This window comes from Phaethon aethereus (assembly GCF_964289735.1).
Source record: "Phaethon aethereus genome assembly, chromosome: 3".
In the NCBI taxonomy this organism is placed as follows: domain Eukaryota; kingdom Metazoa; phylum Chordata; class Aves; order Phaethontiformes; family Phaethontidae; genus Phaethon; species Phaethon aethereus.
This window is the reverse complement of record NC_138576.1, coordinates 47,940,916-47,960,523: the sequence shown is the minus strand read 5'-3', so window position 1 is coordinate 47,960,523 and position 19,608 is coordinate 47,940,916. Positions and strand designations below refer to the sequence as shown.

The 19,608-nt window shown below is 36.0% G+C and overlaps 1 protein-coding gene across 1 annotated transcript in view; it reads left to right on the top strand.

The window, feature by feature from the left end:
- Nucleotides 1-3,728: 3,728 nt before the first annotated feature.
- The window catches only part of ASCC3 (activating signal cointegrator 1 complex subunit 3), a gene marked incomplete at its 3' end in the record, with an annotated part of 268,274 nt that continues 252,394 nt past the window's right edge, over nt 3,729-19,608 (top strand). The window contains exons 1-3 of the mRNA XM_081998093.1: nt 3,729-4,606; nt 5,419-5,569; nt 10,902-11,485. Coding sequence (XP_081854219.1) covers nt 4,517-4,606; nt 5,419-5,569; nt 10,902-11,485 — 825 coding nt within the window. The 5' untranslated portion in view covers nt 3,729-4,516. The remainder of the gene's footprint in view (nt 4,607-5,418; nt 5,570-10,901; nt 11,486-19,608) is intronic.

Below are 19,608 nucleotides of genomic sequence, written 5' to 3'. Positions count from 1 at the left end.
TTTATTTTTATTCCTCTTGCAAAATAGTGTAAAGAAATAAAATATTCTGTGTGTGCATTTTCCTGGTTTCAGCTGGGATAGAGTTAGTTTTCTTCCTAGTAGCTGATGTAGTGCTGTGTTTTGGATTTAGGATGAGAATAATGTTGATAACGCCCTGGTGTCTTAGTTGTTGCTAAGCAGTGCTCACACATAATTCAAGGCCTTTTCTGCCTCTCGCACCACCCCAGCACAGAGTAGACTGGGGGTGCATGGGAATCTGGGAGGGGACATAGCCAGGACAGCTGACCCAGGCTGGCCATGCCATATGATGTCATGCTCAGTATATAAACTAGGGGGAAAGCTGGCCAGGAGCCACTGGTTGGGAACTGGCTAGGCATCAGTTGGGTTTTTTGCATAATTGCAATAGCAATTGCATTGTGCATCACTCACTTTGAATATTCTTCTATCATTATCATGATTCTTTTCCCTTGAGCGAATGGCTGTGTGACATGGAGCTGTTTAATGGGTTAAACCACAACAGTGGATATGTTTAAAATGTCTTAATGTGTCCTCATGGTCTTGCTGCTTTTGTGTTTTATTTAGATAATCCTGTGCTAATACTTATTTTAATGTTTTTTTAAATGCCTTTAAAGTACAAAAAAAAGTTATTGCATTGGCCCTTTTTTTTAATTGCCTTATGGCTGGGATATCATTTGCTTTTTTAGCTTCCTTCTAATTTGAAATTATTCCATTTTGACAAGTGAAAGAAAAACCACCATTTGATCCAAATGCAATGTGGTCAATAGCAACCTGCTCTTAATTGTCAGTGCCTAAAGCCTCTTTTTCTTTGATTAGATTAGTAATCAATAACAACTTCTTCAGGAGCTGGTACTTCAGGATAATGCAACTGCTGATTTTTACCTGTGATTCACTTAATGCTCTGTTATTCCATCATTTTCAACTTGAAAATTAAGGTACTTGCATTTCAGCAATCCCATTCTTTTAGCTCTACTGGGCAGCTGGCTTGTTCTGTTAAAGGGTATAGGAATTGAAATAAGTAAGTTTAAAACAAAACAGCAGTAACAAAAAATTCTTTGACCATAATCTCTGTAACATGTCAGTGGAGAAGAGAAAGAGATGGTTCTGGTATTTCCTTATAGAAGAAAATAGGAAGGTCCAGAGTGGGAGGAAAACTTAAGTAGTGGGTAAAAATGTAAAGTGGAAAACTTCTCCAGTAATGTTAGTTACCTTCATAATATTGGTAGCAATTTTTTATATTTATCAACTTAATGGAAAAAAAAACCCAACCTATTGAGATTATGATCCATGTTTGCTGTTAGGTTTACTTTCAAACTATAAACTTTGAATGGTTTAATACCTAAATTCTGAGTATAGTCTGCTTTTATGTTTTACTTTCTTTCATAAAACGTTTCAATGTTAAAATCACTTTTTTTTTTTAAAAGTAGTACAATAAGGTTTAAAAGATATCGCTTCTCATATTCACAAAGCTTTAGAAAAGGGGATATTATTCTTTCTGCCTTATGGACAGAAACGTATTCGAAAGTTAAGATTTTTAATTTTTTTTTAGAAGAGGGGTGAAGTTTGAGACATAGTGCTAGGAATTGTCAAACTTCAGTTAATTTTCCTTAAAAACATTAGCACAATGGGCCCAAATTGTCCTTACTTGATTGAAGATGGGGGTGGGTAGAGGAGGGTATTTTTACCACATAAAGTTGCACTGATCTTGAGGTTAAATTCCCATTCCACTTGTCCCTCTACAAACATGAAATAAGATGATACCTATTCTCATGACTTTTTCTCAGGGGAGAACAGGGAGAAGAATGGCAAAAGTTCATCTTGTGTCTCTATATGTGGGTCCTGGTAAATTGTATTTAATCGCTGCTACCGTTTATGTCCTTGTTCCAAACCCAGCAGGTCTTAGCAGGATCATTTGGTAGTACAGATGTTTCAGATCAAGCTGCAGGCAAATAGGTATATTTCTGTAAAACCAGAACTCATTAGTTACCCTTATGGTGGCTATGGGAAGACAAGCAGTAGCTGACCCACTGTAAAGGCAGCGTGATGCAGGCGAGTGTCTACATCAGCAGGCTTTATGGGAAAGCAGGTAACTTTTTTTTAAAAAAAACAAATGTAAATTTACATTGCATCTCATAGAGCCACAGTATTTTTGACCAAGCATTTACAGCTGGCTCTCATATGTTGCAGAATAATATTGTGAGTTCCTAATATTTACCTTGGTTTTCATGTTAACAGTAGAATAATTGCACCTGTTCCCCTACTTTCTAATTGATGGCTACTTTTGTTTTCTTGTGGTGCCCTGGTAAGGATGGGTGTCATGGACCAGAAGTGCAGGGCACGTGTGGGGTTTGCCTGTCAATGAGGTGCAGAAGCCTTGGGTGTCTGCCAAACCAGTCCTCTCTGTGACCGGCAAGTTCTGAAAGCAGCACGTAGGCACGTGTGGAGAAGCATTTATTAATAAGAGCTCAACTGTAGGGCTTTGGGGATGGATTTTTGGCCATGCCTGCCATCAGGGAGGTGTGCCCTTACTTGTCCTGTGGGATTCCAGGTTTTTTATTTAAGACAGTGTTAGTAACTCGATGCATAAAGGAGGAAGAAACACTCCTTTAAATCTTGATTTCCTAACAAATGGGCCTGCTGGGGATGCTTTACAGTCTTGTGTATGTGAAAAGTGAGCTTTTAACAAGTGGGTTTGAACTTTCATAAATTTCTCTGCATGTTATTTCAGAAAGGACAATTAAGATGATAATATTACAATTACGTTGTTATATGTTAATTGTAAAGGACCATAATTCTACAGAAAAAGGTATTTGAGTGTAGGTATAAAATAAATAGGCAAAATGGAGTGAGCTTTAATAGCTGATGGCAATGCTGTCATTGGAGAAGTATGAGTGTGATTCACTGTTCTTGCTGTGTTCAAGCAAAAAAAAGGCCAGGTTAGATTCCCTCAAATTTTGGACGTGCTACTCTCTTCTGTAATGGTGGCTATAATGTTCACAGAGTATTTTCACTGGGAGCTAACGCTGGTATGACTTACATGTCATATCCACTGGACATCTCAAAAGTGACAGTGTTGCTTGGCTCTGTCTGCTTCTAGGCTTGAATTTGAACATGTCCTCTCTATACGCTTCACGGTTAAAGATTTTATATTTCCACATTTTGTAGCTTCATCATTATAACATTTGTCTCCAAAATAGGAGCTGTTGTGATACCTTTTCGCAAAAAGCGTCTTAATGTGAGGTAGGAAAACAAGCAAACCTGACAAGTCAGTGACATTTCTCTGTCTGTGACTGGAACGCTGCATCTGGGTTTGCTTTTGTGCTGTATTGCAAAGCTGATAGCTAAAATACAAATGTAGTCATTACATGAAGAAAAATGTTAAAGATAATTGAATTCAAGTAGGGAGTTCTGTACAGTATATGAGACTGGGGGGGAGAAGTAATTTTGTTAACTCTGTCTTAAGTTATTTAAATTCTGGATGGCCGATGGTCTTCAGGCATGACGCAGATCATTAGGTTTTTAATTGTATCATTAATTGCTTCAGAAATAATCTAAATCTGTATCTATCTGCTACCATCAGAAACTATAGCTGTGCGTTAGAGTTCATTAAACAATTCAGCTCTGGCCACCTTTCAAAACTAAACAACTTTGAGAATAGTTTCAGTACAAGGCTTGGAACAAGTACAAGTTCAGATAGAGAACAGCTGTATTTTGCCGCATAGATATGAGCTGGTTTCACATGGGAAATAAGACCATGCCGAAATAGGCTGACGACCCGGAGGGAGCCCCCGCACTGTGTGTTTGTGCACTCCCAGTTGTGAGATTAAAACATCCCGAGGCATACTTTTTTTTTTTCAATTTTCTAGTAGCCCTTTTATTCCCTTTATCTCTTAGAATAGTTCAGTGCTATGTGTGGTACAGTCTTTTTTTTTCCTGTTGTAAGTTTATTTGCCTGTTTTGCTGGTTAAAAATGGCTAAGCGGTTGTCGAGAAGGATGGCCCTACATCGGCACTGGAGGCTGTTAATGACCTGAAAGCTTCCAGTGTGGGCTGGTTCAGAGGAAATTTTCCTGTAGATTGTAGTCACTTACTGGTGTTGGGAGCTAAAGTTCAGTTACATAGATTTCACTATTAATACTCTTGCATTAGTGTTGCTAAAGGAATAATTACCATTTTATCTCTTGCTGGTAACTTTTCTTTAGGGAGGAGAGAGAAGAACCACCTACCGAGTGACCTCCACATGTTATCGTGCCTTGCTTACTGTCCATGCTTTCATCTCCCATCTATTGAATCTTGATTATCAGCAGTTTGAGAGAGATTTTTTTAACTTGTTTATTGAAGTGCCGGCCAAGTTCTGCTTGTTCAAAAAGGTCTTTCAAGTCTGTGATGCGAATTTGTATTTATAGCGTTAACAAAGCCGTGTTATTTGTTTTGTTCTCATCTAGGTGCTTGAACTGGGATTTAATTTCTCATCCTATGGATCACTGAATGAGTAACAGATGGCCTTGCCTCGTCTTACAGGCGCTTTACGCTCCTTTTCAAATGTCACCAAACATGAGGATTACAGTGAAGAATTAGCTGACTTAACGGTAAAGATTTTTTTTCTTTTTCAAAGCATAATTGTAAAGTATTAGCATGTATATAGTAAGAATGGTTTACTTTCTTAATTTGCATTGCTATTTTGTAAGAGTAGGCAAGCAAGACTGCGCAGAGTGTGTATAATTTCCTGTGCTTTCCTTCATAGTGTCAAATATGAAGGAAAGCACAGAAGTCAAATTTGCTGTAGCTTTGTGATTTATGCTAGGCCTTTACAATCATGACGTGCTATATGGATAGGGTCGCTTGGCTGTGTTAGTACAGCCCTGTTATTTCACCTTGCAGGAAGTTATTTAAGTTGAGCGGGGCTTGTAAGTTTTTAAGCTGTGAGTTTATGCAGAGCTGTGGAGCCAAACATTTCCCTTTGGACATTAAGTTCACCTCAGACTCTCGTTGAGGTTGTTTAGAATACATTTAGTGATACTGAGTTGAGGTACTTTTTTTTTTTTTTTACCCCCGGGAAATAATGCATTAAAGTAATAGATGCATTGTGTGAACCTGTAATGTGAAATGAGTTTGGAATCTTGGGAGCTGTAAATCTCTTGAAGTTGCAAGAGTTTGGCTTTACTCTTTCCAAAGCAGAATTCTCTGCAAAGTAGTGAGAGAGTGTGTATATGTATCCTCCTCCTTCTTTTGCGCAGGAAAGAGTGTAAAGAACAGGTAACAGGAAAACTGCTTGCAGTCACTACTACATATTGACTGAATGCAACTGGAAAGAGTTTTGTTTTTTTTTTTAATCTGGTGTTTAATTTTAAAGGAAATTTCATGTACTCACTTGAAAAACCCAAATATTTTGCATTTTCAGACTAAAAGATCAAAACTACATGAACAGTTGCTGAAGTCTGATCTTACTTGGAAGAAGATAATAAATTTTGTTGATGACAATTTGGACAAAAAAGAACACCAAACTGTAAATGGTGATTTAAAAGCTATATTACAAGCTGCAAAACAAATAGGTATGTTTTCAGTTTCTAGTAGTCTAATAATAGATGGTTTTGTCTGTTTTTTTCCAAGCTGCTTTCTGCCTGCATACTTCACATACTGATAAAATTTTAGTTCTGCCTTGATGCCAGGCTTGCCCTGAAGTATCTTTGAAACTCCAGTTAATCTGATAGGTATAGGCACGATTTGGTTTTCCGTTTTATTTTAAAATATGATTCTGTTATGTGGATATCCTTGCTTTTTTGATAGTATTATGTAGTGTGTGGTATGGTTTGTGATTGACCTGTAGTAAGCAAAAGCAACAGCTTCTTTTGGAATGGCAATACTCTGAGAAAATCTTGGTGTTACCAGCTTTAATTCCATGTGATTATATCATGAAAAATTGGTTTGCTACATAAGCAGATAAAAGTGGCTAAAAAAAAAAAGTTTTCTGCTTGAAGTGTCTGGTGTTGGGGAGAGAAATAAATAATTAATTTCACTCATCTGGAATTAATCTTTTAAAACTGTATATATATTATGGCTAAGAAGGTGTGAAAACGGTTTTGATTGGAAACTTAGTTTTTGAGCTACAGACTGAAACTAATTCAGCTTGTGCTGTTAGCAGAATTTCACTTCAACTCATAAACTTAGCATATGGCCAAAGCTCTAGCTGTCATGGATTTAAGAATTTTTCATTTCAATTGTAACAGGTACATTTTCTCCTTTTCTGGTTATGCTTCCAGTATCTTGGAACAGAACCCTAAGTAAGAGATGGAAAGAATTAATATGGATAAATATACTTGCCTTTTTTTTTTTTCCACTATAGACCAGAGTGTGTTTTATTACAATGCAAATGTTAACCTGTGTCACTTCTGTTCCATGACTTGATCAATTCAGATTAATTTTTTAGGATAACATAGGGATGTTAGGAAGATGTCAGACCTGGAACAGGGCATTGACATGGTGTTACAAGGATGCTTGATCCGTCTGTCCCACATGCCCCCTTACTTGCTAGCAAGGGCAGCCAACTCTTCCTCCGTCCCCAGTCCTCCTGACTGTGATAGCAGGTTTGCAATATGTGGTATGGTCAGAACAACAAGTGGGTTTATTGTCCTCTCCACTTTGTGCTGATCAAGTGCAGGGCTGCCTAACGATTACCCCTGGACTGTCCAAATGACAACATTTGCATAGTTTATATTACCCTTTTCTCATTTCTTGGCACTCCTCCTTGCTCCCCCTTTTGCCTCTCAAATAATCAACTAATCTGTAATTTCTTCCAGTTGGTTCCCAGTTCTGTTATATATACCCATCATTCTCACAGGTTGAAAGGGAAAACTTTTTTGTGAAAACTGTCCTATATTTGTCTGTCAATGACAAAAAAATAATTCTAAGTTGTCACAGAAATGCTTAAAAGCATTCAAGACACTTTTTGGAATATTATTCATTACTAGTATGTTTAATAATATTTTTTTTTAATTTGAACTTAAAAGTTAATTGCCCTTCAGGTGATTCAGACAGCTCTCCTGTAGTGGCTTTGTTTCTGAGCCAGTAGAATACATGATTACCTTCCATACTTGTCCTCATTTTAGATATTATAGTAATTTTTTGTAAGTAACGTAACCAAAAACTCTGTGTTTTTGAGGTAAAGCTGCTCATCTGGAAATCATTGCAAGATATACTTTGTACATAAGCATGAGACTCACCTGGGAGAGGAAGACTGAGTTTTAAATAAAGACCTGGTTCAAGTACCAATGAGGCCCAGCAAACTATGTAAATCAGAGCTGTAGAGAGATTTGGCATGTCATTTTCCTTTAATTTATGGACATATATTTATGTCCATAAGAAGCAACTTGGAATGAGTGGGGAAGATCTACATAACTGTTCTAAATAGCCACTGGGGTGTAGTTTAATCATAAGAGGTACTGGTGTAAAATGTTGGTGAAGTTAGGGTTGACAAATATATAATGACTATAAAGTTTACAATATGACCATATATAGTACAGAAAGTAGGAAAAAGTGTCTGATTGTGGAAAAAAGGTTATAAGCAAAATAAGTACTTGCCATTCTTAGCTGTGATTCAAAGAAATCCAAACAAGAAATTTAAACTCAATAACATCAAAGTGTTATTAAGCAGGCATCTTTATTGCAGCGCTGGACGCATGGGGGTTATCTCCTCCTAACATGTGTGCGCTGAAACAAAGTTCATCCTTTATATACCATAAAGACATGAATATTCACACATTTTCCAAGAAATCACCGCCTCCTTGCTTATCTACTACATTTATGTAATGCTGGCGTTGCAAAACTACCCTACACATGCGCGGGAGTCTCGGGTGGTCGTTTGGGGAGGTAGCCCCCTGCTCCTTTTTCCCTTTTATGGTCACGGGTCTCCTGAGGACAATTTCTTCTCCTTGGATGTTTGCCCTGTCTGTTGTCAAGCCAAGCGGTTCCTTCGTATCATCCTTGTTAGAGCATTCCTGCCAGTCTGTCTCTATGCTCAGGGTTAAGATATCTTCCCTGTTCTCTTTAATCTCTCAGTCCTTGCTCTTAACTCTTCTTTGTTTTAATTCTCATGAGGCCTGCTTTCCTCGTGATTAACCGTTTACACAGTTACAATGTTATCATTGAGGAAATACAGCCTAAGGACTATGAGAATAGGCCATTAAACATAATCACACATTTATTAGGCTAAAGAATTCTATACTGAAGTCAAATTAATCATGTCATCAATAACCTTCCAGATATTAAGAAATTTGCAAAACTTACAGTTGATTAGTGACACATGCTAAAACCTTATAATTGTTTTAGATCCTTATTTCAGCTGCAAATGTTATCTATGAAAATAATTTGGCAGATTTATGTTTTCTGTGTTAATGATGGAAATTAGTATTAGCTGCAATTTTTTTGTTTGTTTTTTATTTCCACTTTTTGCCAAAGATGGCTGCAAAAACTTCCAATTTTTTTTTTCTTTTCCCAGACTTTAATAGCAGTCCCAGTGTGGTGGGTATGTAGAGCAAATTGAAAGACTTGGAAGTAATAGTAGTAAATTTTTGTTTGATGGAGTGGAGAGGTCAAACCAAATGACAACAAATGCATGATTATGTAGTTAAAACAAGTTAGAAAGAAGCGGTCAGCTTTGACACTTCTGACTAAAGCTGTGCAATGTTATGGAGACACAAAGCAGAAGGGATTATAGTGACTGAGGCACAAACTGAACTGACAGTAAAGTTCCAACCATCATAATCAGAAATGTACAGTAGGGGAAGGGAATTGCTAAAAAGGCATACAAGCTTAATTTCGAGGAAATGAAAACTCAGTTTAGGCAACAGATACTGTAATATTGATTTATTTGACAGGGAAAATATCACTTACTGAAATGATCTGTTTGGCTTAAAAACAAAAAGGGTAGAGTAGCTTCAAGTAGTGCATCTCATGCCATCTTGGCTGGCTCATTACACTCGAAAAGGAGGGGTAGTATTTTCTCAAGAGATGCTTCCACAAATAGTAGATGTTGATAATAAAGGAGAATTAGCACATCATAAACTCAAGATACTTTTCTCAACTCCTTCAGTATAATTGCTCTTTTAGTTTAGTTAACATGTAGTTCTGTTCTGACACAAAGTGACTTAAAATAATGATGTGTATTTGTGTATTAGGAATATGAGTGAGGTTCATGGAGCCAAACTTAGGCCTATTAGTTTTCAGATGATGTGTTGGGTTTTTTTCCTATGATTTCTATATAGCTAATGCTGAGAGGGAGGCTGAACCACCTTTTTCCTTTGAGATATATTTACGTATATATTGTATGTGTGTATCTTTGTCACGTGTCTTCCATATGTAGGTATCTAATTCTCCTGTAATTATCACCTCCAATCACTTCCATGAACTTCTCAGCTTTTCAAAGTGCACCATAGGGAAATTCAAGAAAAATACTGAATTTTTAGGTGCCTCCATTTATATGTTATGTTTCTCATTACTCAACCTTGTTCCATCTGCTTATGCTGAATTTCTTTTGCTCTTTCCTGTTATATTGTGTGGAAAAAAACTTGTTTTCACTAGAGTTGAACCTAACTTTCTTTGAATCAAGTCACAAGTAACAATTCCAAAGTAATTTAAAATCTTCACACTGATTTCAGTAAATTTTTAAATAGGCAGAAGACAGGGACATAGTGGAGCAAATGCATAGGCACATAATTGGATAGCAGTGGTGTACAGAGGCAGGCACAGGACAGTTTTGGTTACTGAAAAGAGAATAGTCGCATTTGCCATGTCAGAAGTGCCTTTTTGAGGTTTAAAAAAAAATGAATAATATTGTTTCTTTTTAAATAAATAGCTTGTTTTAATAGTTATTTTGAATTAGCCATCCCGGGGGTTAATCACCAGTGTTATCACTGAAAGCATACTGTTCTTTGCTGGAGCTATGCCCATTGCTCCTGAAATAATTACAGAATTGACCAGATAAAGACATCTTGACAATAGTGTCTTGTAAATCTCAACCGGAACCTTTTAAGATGTTTTAAAAATTATGCAATCTTGTAAGAAATGCTAATTCTACTAAAAATGTTAGAGTAACCTACTCAACTTTTTAGAACAGTTCTTTTTTAAACTTCAAGAAGTATTTTGCATGTTGTCCTCATATAAAACAAACAATAAAACCAGTATGCTGGCTGGTTTTGTTTATTTAATGCTTCATGACTTTTAAAATCTTATTTAGTAGTGACATTTTGGTTCATCATATGGTCATCTTGCTTATGTTTTCCTTGAGCACCGTTGCAAATATTTGTGTAAGAGGTAAATTAATGTTTTTCTCTAATAATATATTTTTTATTTGCATAATGTGATATTTTGTAGATATAAATCTACATTCATGCCTTTATTTGCTTTAATTTCTCTGGGCAATTTTTCTAACTAACATGCATTCTGTAGTAATTGTCAGTAGAATTACTACAAGAATGTAGTAATTCCCAGCTGAGTTCTGTACATTTAGTCTGTTATGAATATTCAGATTAGGCAGTGAATAAAAATTGATACGAAGTGGAAATTTGTTACCTTTAAAAAGCTCATAGATATGCTATTGTGAGTTTAAGATCTCAGGCAAGTTTTTCCTCTTACTTGGAAAAATAAGAAAGCATTGGCAATCCTTAATATGAATTTCTAGTAGGTAGAAGGATAATGAAGACAGATGCCTTATTATCATATATCTTTTATAATTCACTACCTTGCAACAGTTGCTACTTGTTATGGTCTTTGTTTCCTATCTCTGTTGATGAGACTTGCAGTAAGAAATTGAGTACAGTTATGCTATAGGGAATGAAAGAATTAGTTTGAAGTGTATAAAGTTACATTTGTTTTTGCTTTTGTTAACAGTTGGAGCTGAAAATGGACAAGAAGCAATTGAAAGCGGAGCTGTTTTTCTCTTTAAGACATTTCACAGGAAAGAATGTGTTGGTCATGATGAGACAAAGGCGATCAAGCAGATGTTTGGGCCATTTCCATCATCATCTGCTACTGCAGCTTGTAATGCCACATGTCGGATTGCTTCTCACTTCACTGAAGAACAGCTTACAGCCCTCATACAGATGGCTGAAGAGCAAAATGGTGATAACAGAGTGTTCTTCGGTAAAAATTTAGTGTTTTCATTTGACATGCATGATTTGGATCACTCTGAGGAGCTGCCTGTGAATGGTGAGGCTGATGCACAGAAAATTATAAGCTTAGATTATAACAAATTTCTGAATAACCAGCTGAATCACTTACAGAGTTTCTGTGATGAGAAGTCTGATCTCAAGTCTTTGGAAAAAGTAGATGATTCGTTTTTATGGTGTGAAGTTGGAAAGTATCTGAATGAATCTCAAGGCAGTACCCCTGGAGGGCCAACAACAGAAGACCTCTGCTGTACTTTGTACGAGATGCTTGCGTCTACCAAAAGTGGTGATGAACTTCAAAATGAGGTACAGTAGTGTATTAACCATACTGCATGTATTTGAATGTTGCACAAGCATACAAGTATTTCATATTGGATTATGCCAATGTACTTTATCCAAGTGTCATCTATGCTTTTTTTTTGTCTTGGGAAAAATTACATGGCAGCATCTTAATTCACTAGGCAGAAGATGGATGCAGCATCAGTTTTATGCGAATAAACTCCTTTTCCCCATAACAGAGAGGCTATTATTTTTTTTTTGTCCATTTACTCTGCTTCTACATATTTACTGTTTAAGGAGTAGCCAATTTAAGCTACCATATGAAAGTGTGAGAACTTGCAAAGCCAAACTGAAGTTAACTTTCTTGGGGAGGTTCCATCTCCAGTTTCAGAGCCTTCCTGTTGCTGGAAGGAAAGTTGGAGGACTGTGCAGGTGGTGCTACTTTAAAACTTCATCATACCACTTCTATTTTTTTTTTTTATGAGGAAAGGGGGAGGCTTTGTCACAGGAAGGGCAGAGAAAGTTTGAGGGAGAGAGAACAGTTGCTGGGAGGCTGGAGGTGAAGGATAAGCATAGTGGTAGAAAGGTGAAGAGCATAATTAAAGGCTGGTGAAGAGGCTTTCAAGGTGTGTGCAGGAGAGATGATTGGATTAATCTAGGCAAGAGAGAACTGTTTTTGAATGAGGTTGGGAAAGAATTCCTGGAATTTACTATTTGCTTCTTCCTGTACACTTTTCTGCTACGTTTGCTTTATTTTTCGTACCTTGCCCTGCTTTCCTCCTCTGAAAACATTCAGTACTTAAATTCTCAAACTAACTTTTCAGAAAGACTTTAAATGTTGAAAATTTGCTACAGAAATACAACTGATGGACGAAATAGACAATCCTGTGAAAGGCAGTATAACTACAGTTGCAGATTTTATTATTCTTAATAAGAACATTAAGTGATTTCTTTATCACTTAAGTGATAAATATTTCATTTTAGGTTTAGATAACTATGTATTGATATCTGTTGCATAATGATATAGTTGCTGAAGTCATATTCTTGTTTTGTTTGGTATTCAGTAGACTGCATTTTGGCTCTCTTTGAACTGTTTTCTGTATATGAATATTTTCTTATAGAACTTCTAATTTGAGAACTTAAATACGAATATAAAGGGAAGCTGACCTAATTTCTGTTGCATTAAAATATATTTGAAAAATAATACTGTTATGCATGTCTGCAAACAGTTTCATATTTTTGGTGGTTGTATTGAGGAAGACACATGATAATAGAAAACTGAACAGGTCTTGGACAAGGAGGTTGGATAAAGAAACTTGCATTTCAAATGAATCATAAAAAAAGAGTACCTTCATTTGCCGTAGGCACCTGAAGTTTATTAATTGTACAGAGGTAAAGATTTCAACTTTTTTTCCTAGATCAACAAAAGACTTTTCAGATATAGTCACAGGATATGCAGAAATAATTCCATACTTCTGCATAATACCTACTTAATACCCAATTTAATATGTAAAATGTTAAAGGAAATGCTTGAAAACTTTCACTCAAAACAAGGAAAAATAACTTTATTTTCATTATGCAACTATGATCATAACGGATTGCTAAATCAATTGGCAGAACGTTCAATCTAACAGTTTTTATGTAGCTCACCAACCTTTCCTTTTTCTGGAACAAAGACTTTCTGGCAAAATTTCTGTTTTAATGGCTTTACAGGAGTTTTAATTTGATAATATGAAAAAATAATTTGCCAATATACACATACATATCTGAAGATTATTTAGCAAGAGTAAATCCTTTTCTTTGCATTACTAGAGAGAAGAAGGATTCTTTCCCTTGACTGTCTGAAACTTGTATCTTATTTTGGTAATAAAAACCTAAATTTTTCTCCCCATTCTCCTTATTTCGGCTCCCATGTTGCTTTTCCTTGCAACAGTCTTATTAATTCATTGCACAATGTGGGAGCCAAGGAGGGAGTAAGACTAATTTGAACCTCATCACCTTTTGTTAAAAGTTAGCTGGTATTTGTATTGTGGTCTCTGTAAGAGTAGTCAGGACTTGAAAATTTCTTCTAGACTTTGGGTTTTGCCATTACTTAGGGATTTTTTTTTTTTTTTAACAGCAATTTTGCTGGTGGCATCGTTAAGAGCAGATGGTGCTTTTAAACCTGAAGATAGACCATTTCTAGAACTAGGTCATAGATTTGCCATATGAAGTGGTGTAAGTATGTGATTGATCATGCATACTGAAAATCTTATAATAATTGGGGCGATGCATACATGCTAAAGTCTCTGTTCTACGAAGTTTTTTTTTTCTGTATAAACAAAGAAAAAAAGAACTATTGATATGAAAGGATAATTATTTGTAAATAAAAAAAAAAAATCTGTAAAATACATTTTCATATTTTAAAACAGTGGCTGTTTCTATTCTTCTGTTTAGGAAGATACCACCGCCTGTTTATTATTAAAGAAAAGAACATACTGGTGGTGAGGATATTGGCAAGTGGACTTCTCTAAGACAGTTTCATTTGATCCTTAAGCAAAGTTTAAGATTCCAGATCACATTAAGAATATGAGTATTTTTAGATCATTTCAGGGGTGACATCCTGGGGTTTTTTTTGTAGTGTACGTATAGGCACACACATATATGCTATATAGGTTTTTATCTAACAAATGAGCTTCTTTCTCCAGCACTGTATAGTTTATGTTTAAAGTGGTTGGTGAGGTAGAAGAAATAATTTGTTCTTTGTTTCCACTATTTAAGAACATTCCACGCTTCCTTTGGGACAGTTAGATTGTCTGGCACATCAGTGGTGACTCTTAATTAGAGGAAAATTGATTCTTATGCTTGGAGTGATATGGGAGTTATAACTTATTTTCTAAGTGTTTTTCATTGGGGACATGAAGTTTAGTAAAGCTAAATGACAGCTACTGGAGCATTCTTTTCACTATATGTCAGATTTTGTTGATGAGTACAAAATGGTAATGATGTGGTAACAAGACCATTATTTAAAAACAGGAAGAAAAAGCTGATGACAAACAGCAGATTTTTGTCTAGTAACAGTCGTGCTTTTTTATTATTATATTTTATTAAAACTTAGTATGCAGCACACTCCTCAATTTGAGTATTCAGTTTCTAGTATATGACACTTTCAGAATGATGACTTGAGTCATCTGAGAGCATTTTAGCAACTTTGCCACCTAACCCCTCCCAGGATAACTAGGAAAAAGCTGGAAGAGTGTAGTCCCTCTTTGGTTACACCATGCTGTTCTCAGAGCGTGTGTCTCTTCTGTGAACTCTTGTCATAGTTTATTTGAAAAAATTTTCTGAACTTTATTTTGGAGATGTCTATCTCTATTTTCATACTAATGCAGAGGTGCGTTATTGCTTTATCATAACAAAACAGGAAGACATTTCCTATAGAGATAAACTAACTAGAGGAAGGGAAAAAGGAAATGCAATCAGAATTGTGTTAAAATCTAGTTTATACTGCATAGATTACAAAAAATTGTGTAACTTATTCATCTCGGGCCAAGGAAAGAACTTTGCCCAAATAAAATTAAGAAACAGTAATGTCATTCAGTCTATTAGGTTAAATGGTGTTTCCCAGACAAAATCATGTTAAATGCTGTATAAGTGACTAGAACAACAGTACGCTATGATGTGAAACAGAACAGTTTCAAGAAAATTCTATTATAAGTAGTAGTTTGAAACACTGGAACAGGTTGTCCAGAGAGGTGGTAGATGCTTCATCCCTGGAAACATTCAAGGCCAGGTTGGACGGGGCTCTGAGCAACCTGATCTAGTTGAAAATGTCACTGCTCATTGCAGAGGGGTTGGACTAGGTGACCTTAAAAGGTCCCTTCCAACCCAAAGAATCTATGATTCTGTGAGTTTGCATATAATGTGAGTAGTACATATATTTACTTATCTCTATATACAATACATTTATTTGCCTATCAAATAAGACACAGGAAGTTTAATGATTAGGTTTCTTTTGTCTCCTTTGTAGTTGTTACTATCTCTGGCTTTCTGCATTAAAAGGTAACGTTTGCATGTACTTGAACTATAGTATCCAGGGCTTCTATCAGTTAAATACAATCCAGCTGTATTGCAAACTGTCATAGCAGGAAACAAACATTCCTTTTTATTTCATTCCTAAGAAAAATTCATTATTCATCATTCCTACTGAATAAGTAAGATATGGCTTCTTCCTTGTTGTCATAAGTACCTGAGAATATTCAGGTAATGAAAACTACAGTAAGAGACCAAAGGGGAGTAACATGGAGTTTGCAGCTGCTGAACCCTTCCTTCAAGGGGCAGAAACATTCCTTTCAAATCCAAGTAGACCTGAAATCAGAAAAGTGCAAGTTGTAGAATATAAGTTTTATATGATAGGGGGAAAAAAGTCACAATTTGGGCAGCACCTCTTCTTGTATGCATTCCTTAATAGATTGATCCAGTAATATACTCATTATTACAGCCAGAAGGTTACAGCTTTATTACTGAGAGTCAGTTCTTTTCATGTTTATTTCAAAAAGGAAGTTAATAGATTATTTTGTTGCTTCACTAAGTAGAATTTTTTTTCAGTGTGGTGTTTGTGTGTCTCTGAATGCTTGTGGTAGCAACATGCTTTTAGACAGGCTTTGCTCTGTTGAGCTCTGTCTATCAGGCTTTGCCTGTAACTTTTCTTTCGCTGCCTTTGTCACTGGTGGCAATATGAGATTTTTTTTCCCCCCCCCCCTCTTGAGTTCATTTGCATCATTTCTATTGCCCTATCCTAGTCCTACCACAAATGTCTGCCAATATGCTTTGCTGGTCGAATCTGTAAATGCTCTTGGGATCAAGAACAAGGGGAGCTTAGCTAATTTGTCAATTCAATGAACTGGCAGGAAGCTCCTCTGCATCTGCCACCAGTGTTTCTGCAAAAGTACAGAAGGGTAAAGGAAAGCAAAATCTATTTCAACTTTCACAACATCTGGAAGGGACCTTTTCTGTCAGTGATATGGGATCCTAAAGTAAGGAAGACTCATTAATAAAAGAAGGTGGGAAAGTTTGTCCCAACTTCTCCCCTCAAGACTACTCCACAGGCTTGTTGCCTGGGTGGTTAAAATGAACCCTTGTTTTTGGCTTTCTAACTTTATTCAAGGCTGTGAAAAGTGGTTTTATGACCACTTTTCCTGTGCTACAGTAGTCCTCTTTTTTTTTTTTAACCCAATTTAAAAAATGAGCTTTGAAGAAGTGTGCTTGTAACTTTTTTCCAGACCATGCTATGCCTTTTCAACGCTGCCTTTCCTTTCATTTACCCTTCAGGCAGTTCCTTGCCAACTTTTAATTCTTCTATTAATGCTCAAATTTAACAAGTCCTGATGTGGAAAACTGCAATGTTTTAAATGAAGTCCAGATGTAAGACAACTACTATTTATTCATTTTCCAGATTAATGAAGTGTTAGACCAAGTGATGTATCATTGTAAGCCCATGATACATTTATGTCATTTTTCCAGTTACCTGCATGTCTTTTTGGTTTTTTTCAAAAATATATTCTTTTAATTCTTCTCCAACCATATTTATATTTTTCTTCTCCATAGGATTATTGTGCTTGTAGCTGTGTGCTCTTTGACCTACAAGTTCGTATGTCAGTTTTTGAAGATTTATGAAAGATTATCTTGTGCTCAAGCTGCAAGAACAGTGAGCTGTCTGAATTTTGTCCCTAGCTTGAATGTGATCATTTTTATATCCATACTTCTCTCTTTAATCACCTTATCCTTATATCCAAAATCAAATGTATTTCTTTAACCAGACATGTATGTCAGTTTAAAATGCAAAATTGAAATGAATTAAAGTAACAGGTCAGTAATTAACACTTAATTATTAAGAGTCAAAATTTCCCTTTCAAAAGGGGAATTTGTGCTACAGCAAGGGACCCAGATAGCAAAGTCAGCTGGCCTGTGGAACTTGGAAAGGAAAACAGGCCTGGATACTTTCAAAGCAAAAGACACTAAAATTATTCCCTGATGTAGGGGTATGAGCAAATAAATAAAAGAAACGCATAGCAGAAGATGAGGGTGGGTTTTTTTGGGTTGGGTTGTTGTTTTTCCCTCTGTAATCATCTTTTAATAAATTACCTTACTTTCCAGTCTACCCAGTCAAATCTAGTACAGCATCACCACCTTCTGGAAACATACACAGTTCCTTTTAGGTAGGAAATTCACATATAAAACTCTTATTAAATGATAGTTGGAGTTAAATAAGGAAAAGAAAAGGTATTCACAGATTATAAAGTCTTTTCCAAGTCGGAGAAACTTGGATTTCAGTGTGTTTTCATGATACTTGAAAGCTAAGTTGTATTTCTAAAACTGTGTGTCCTTCAGCCTGCAGTGATGAGTCTCTTTTCTTTTGTAGAATTTCTTCATGAGTAAACCAAAACATAATGGACGGATTTGGTAATAGAAGTAGCACTGCAGCTTGCAAGTCACAGGGCACGTCATTCACAGTAAAACAGAACTGGTCAGTGCTGTTAATTCTAATCGGAATGAAAACTATAGAGCTCAGCAGTCAGCAGATAATATTTTTTTCCTAGCCCTTTAGTTACAGTTTATTTTTTTTACTCTTTTTTTTTTTTTGCCAGAAAGCTTTTTATCGTGTATCTCATGAACACTATAGGAAGATGCATATTTTTTTAGAATATAGAAGCCTCTGTGTTTTGTTTTTTTAATATTGTCTGCTGAATTAATTTCTGATGTCCATATTAATATTGGATAGTATGTTACTCTATAAACTGATGGGTTGATAAAGAAGACAAGACCCCTTAAATTTTCCTGGATAATGTTCACTGTTGTGTTTGGATTTTTTTGAGGGGAAAACCACTCGGTTTTTTTACAGTGCTGCAAGGAAAAAGTATTTTATGAGGCTGGATAAATATCACCTTCACCTATCATGATTGTCTTTCAAAAAGCCCCACAGTACTTGGATTACCATCACTTACTTTATCTGATATCCCCTCTGACTTGAACAAAGCTTCCTCCCTACCACACCACACAACCCCTAAAGTTGAAAAAGTTATAATTAAAAATGGTGATACTGCATTTCACGTGATAGCCTGATCATGACAAAAGGTGCATCTAGACTGTCTTTGATTGGTACTGGCCTCTAATTCTGGAGAATACATGTCATCAACTAGATTTCTTTTAACTATTGTTTGATAGGTGTACTTGTTTCATTTTGCTTATAAAATGGAGAGGAAGGCAAGCAGCACAGAGCAAAAACTAGCTGTTAGTTAAATGTTAGGCTTTCTTAATTAACATCACACACTTATGCATTAACATCACACTCTTATGCCCTGCTTTGAGCAATAAGATGAACAAATAAAATCTGAAAGGTGTGGGGCGGTGTCCAGTATGGGCATACTGGACTGAGTCCAGCAAAGGGCCAGAGAGATGATGAAGGGACTGGAGCATCCAACATACAACAAGAGACTGGGAGACTTGCAGTTGTTCAGCCTGGAGAAGGGAAGACTCAGAGGAATCTGATCTGATCAGATCTGATGGTGAGGGAGTGAGGAAGATGGAGCTAGACTCCTCTTGGTGCTATCCAATGGCAGGACTAGAGGCAATGGGCATAAACTGAAATACAGGATGTTCATGTAAACATAAAAAAATTTTATCACTGTGAGGGTGGTCAGACACCAGAGCAGTTTGCTGAAAAGGTTGAGTCTCCCAAGTCTCCAACCCTGGAAACTAGATGATCTCCAGATGTTCCTTCCAACCTCAACCGTCTGTGATTCTTTCCCTTCATTTGAATAAATAGATGTGTGGATTTCTTGCATTAAAATCAAGTGTAAGTTTTCCCTTACCTTACTATATTCTTTTTTTTTAAGTTCACAAACTTCTTGTCTTGTAACAAGTTCCTTGTTAGTAGAATCTCATAATAAATAAGTACTTATATTTTAACCTTATGTGTAAATTAATGAATTATGGTATACAGGAAATAAATAGTCCTTGTGTTGCAAATAATCTTAATTAGATTTAAAAGTGACCTTGATTTCAGATGTGTTAAATTGATCTCCTAAATTAAGTATCTATAAGCAATGGACATTTGTTGTTCAGAGAAATCATTCATTTAGTTTCCTGCATTAAAGAGGAATCTGTAATGG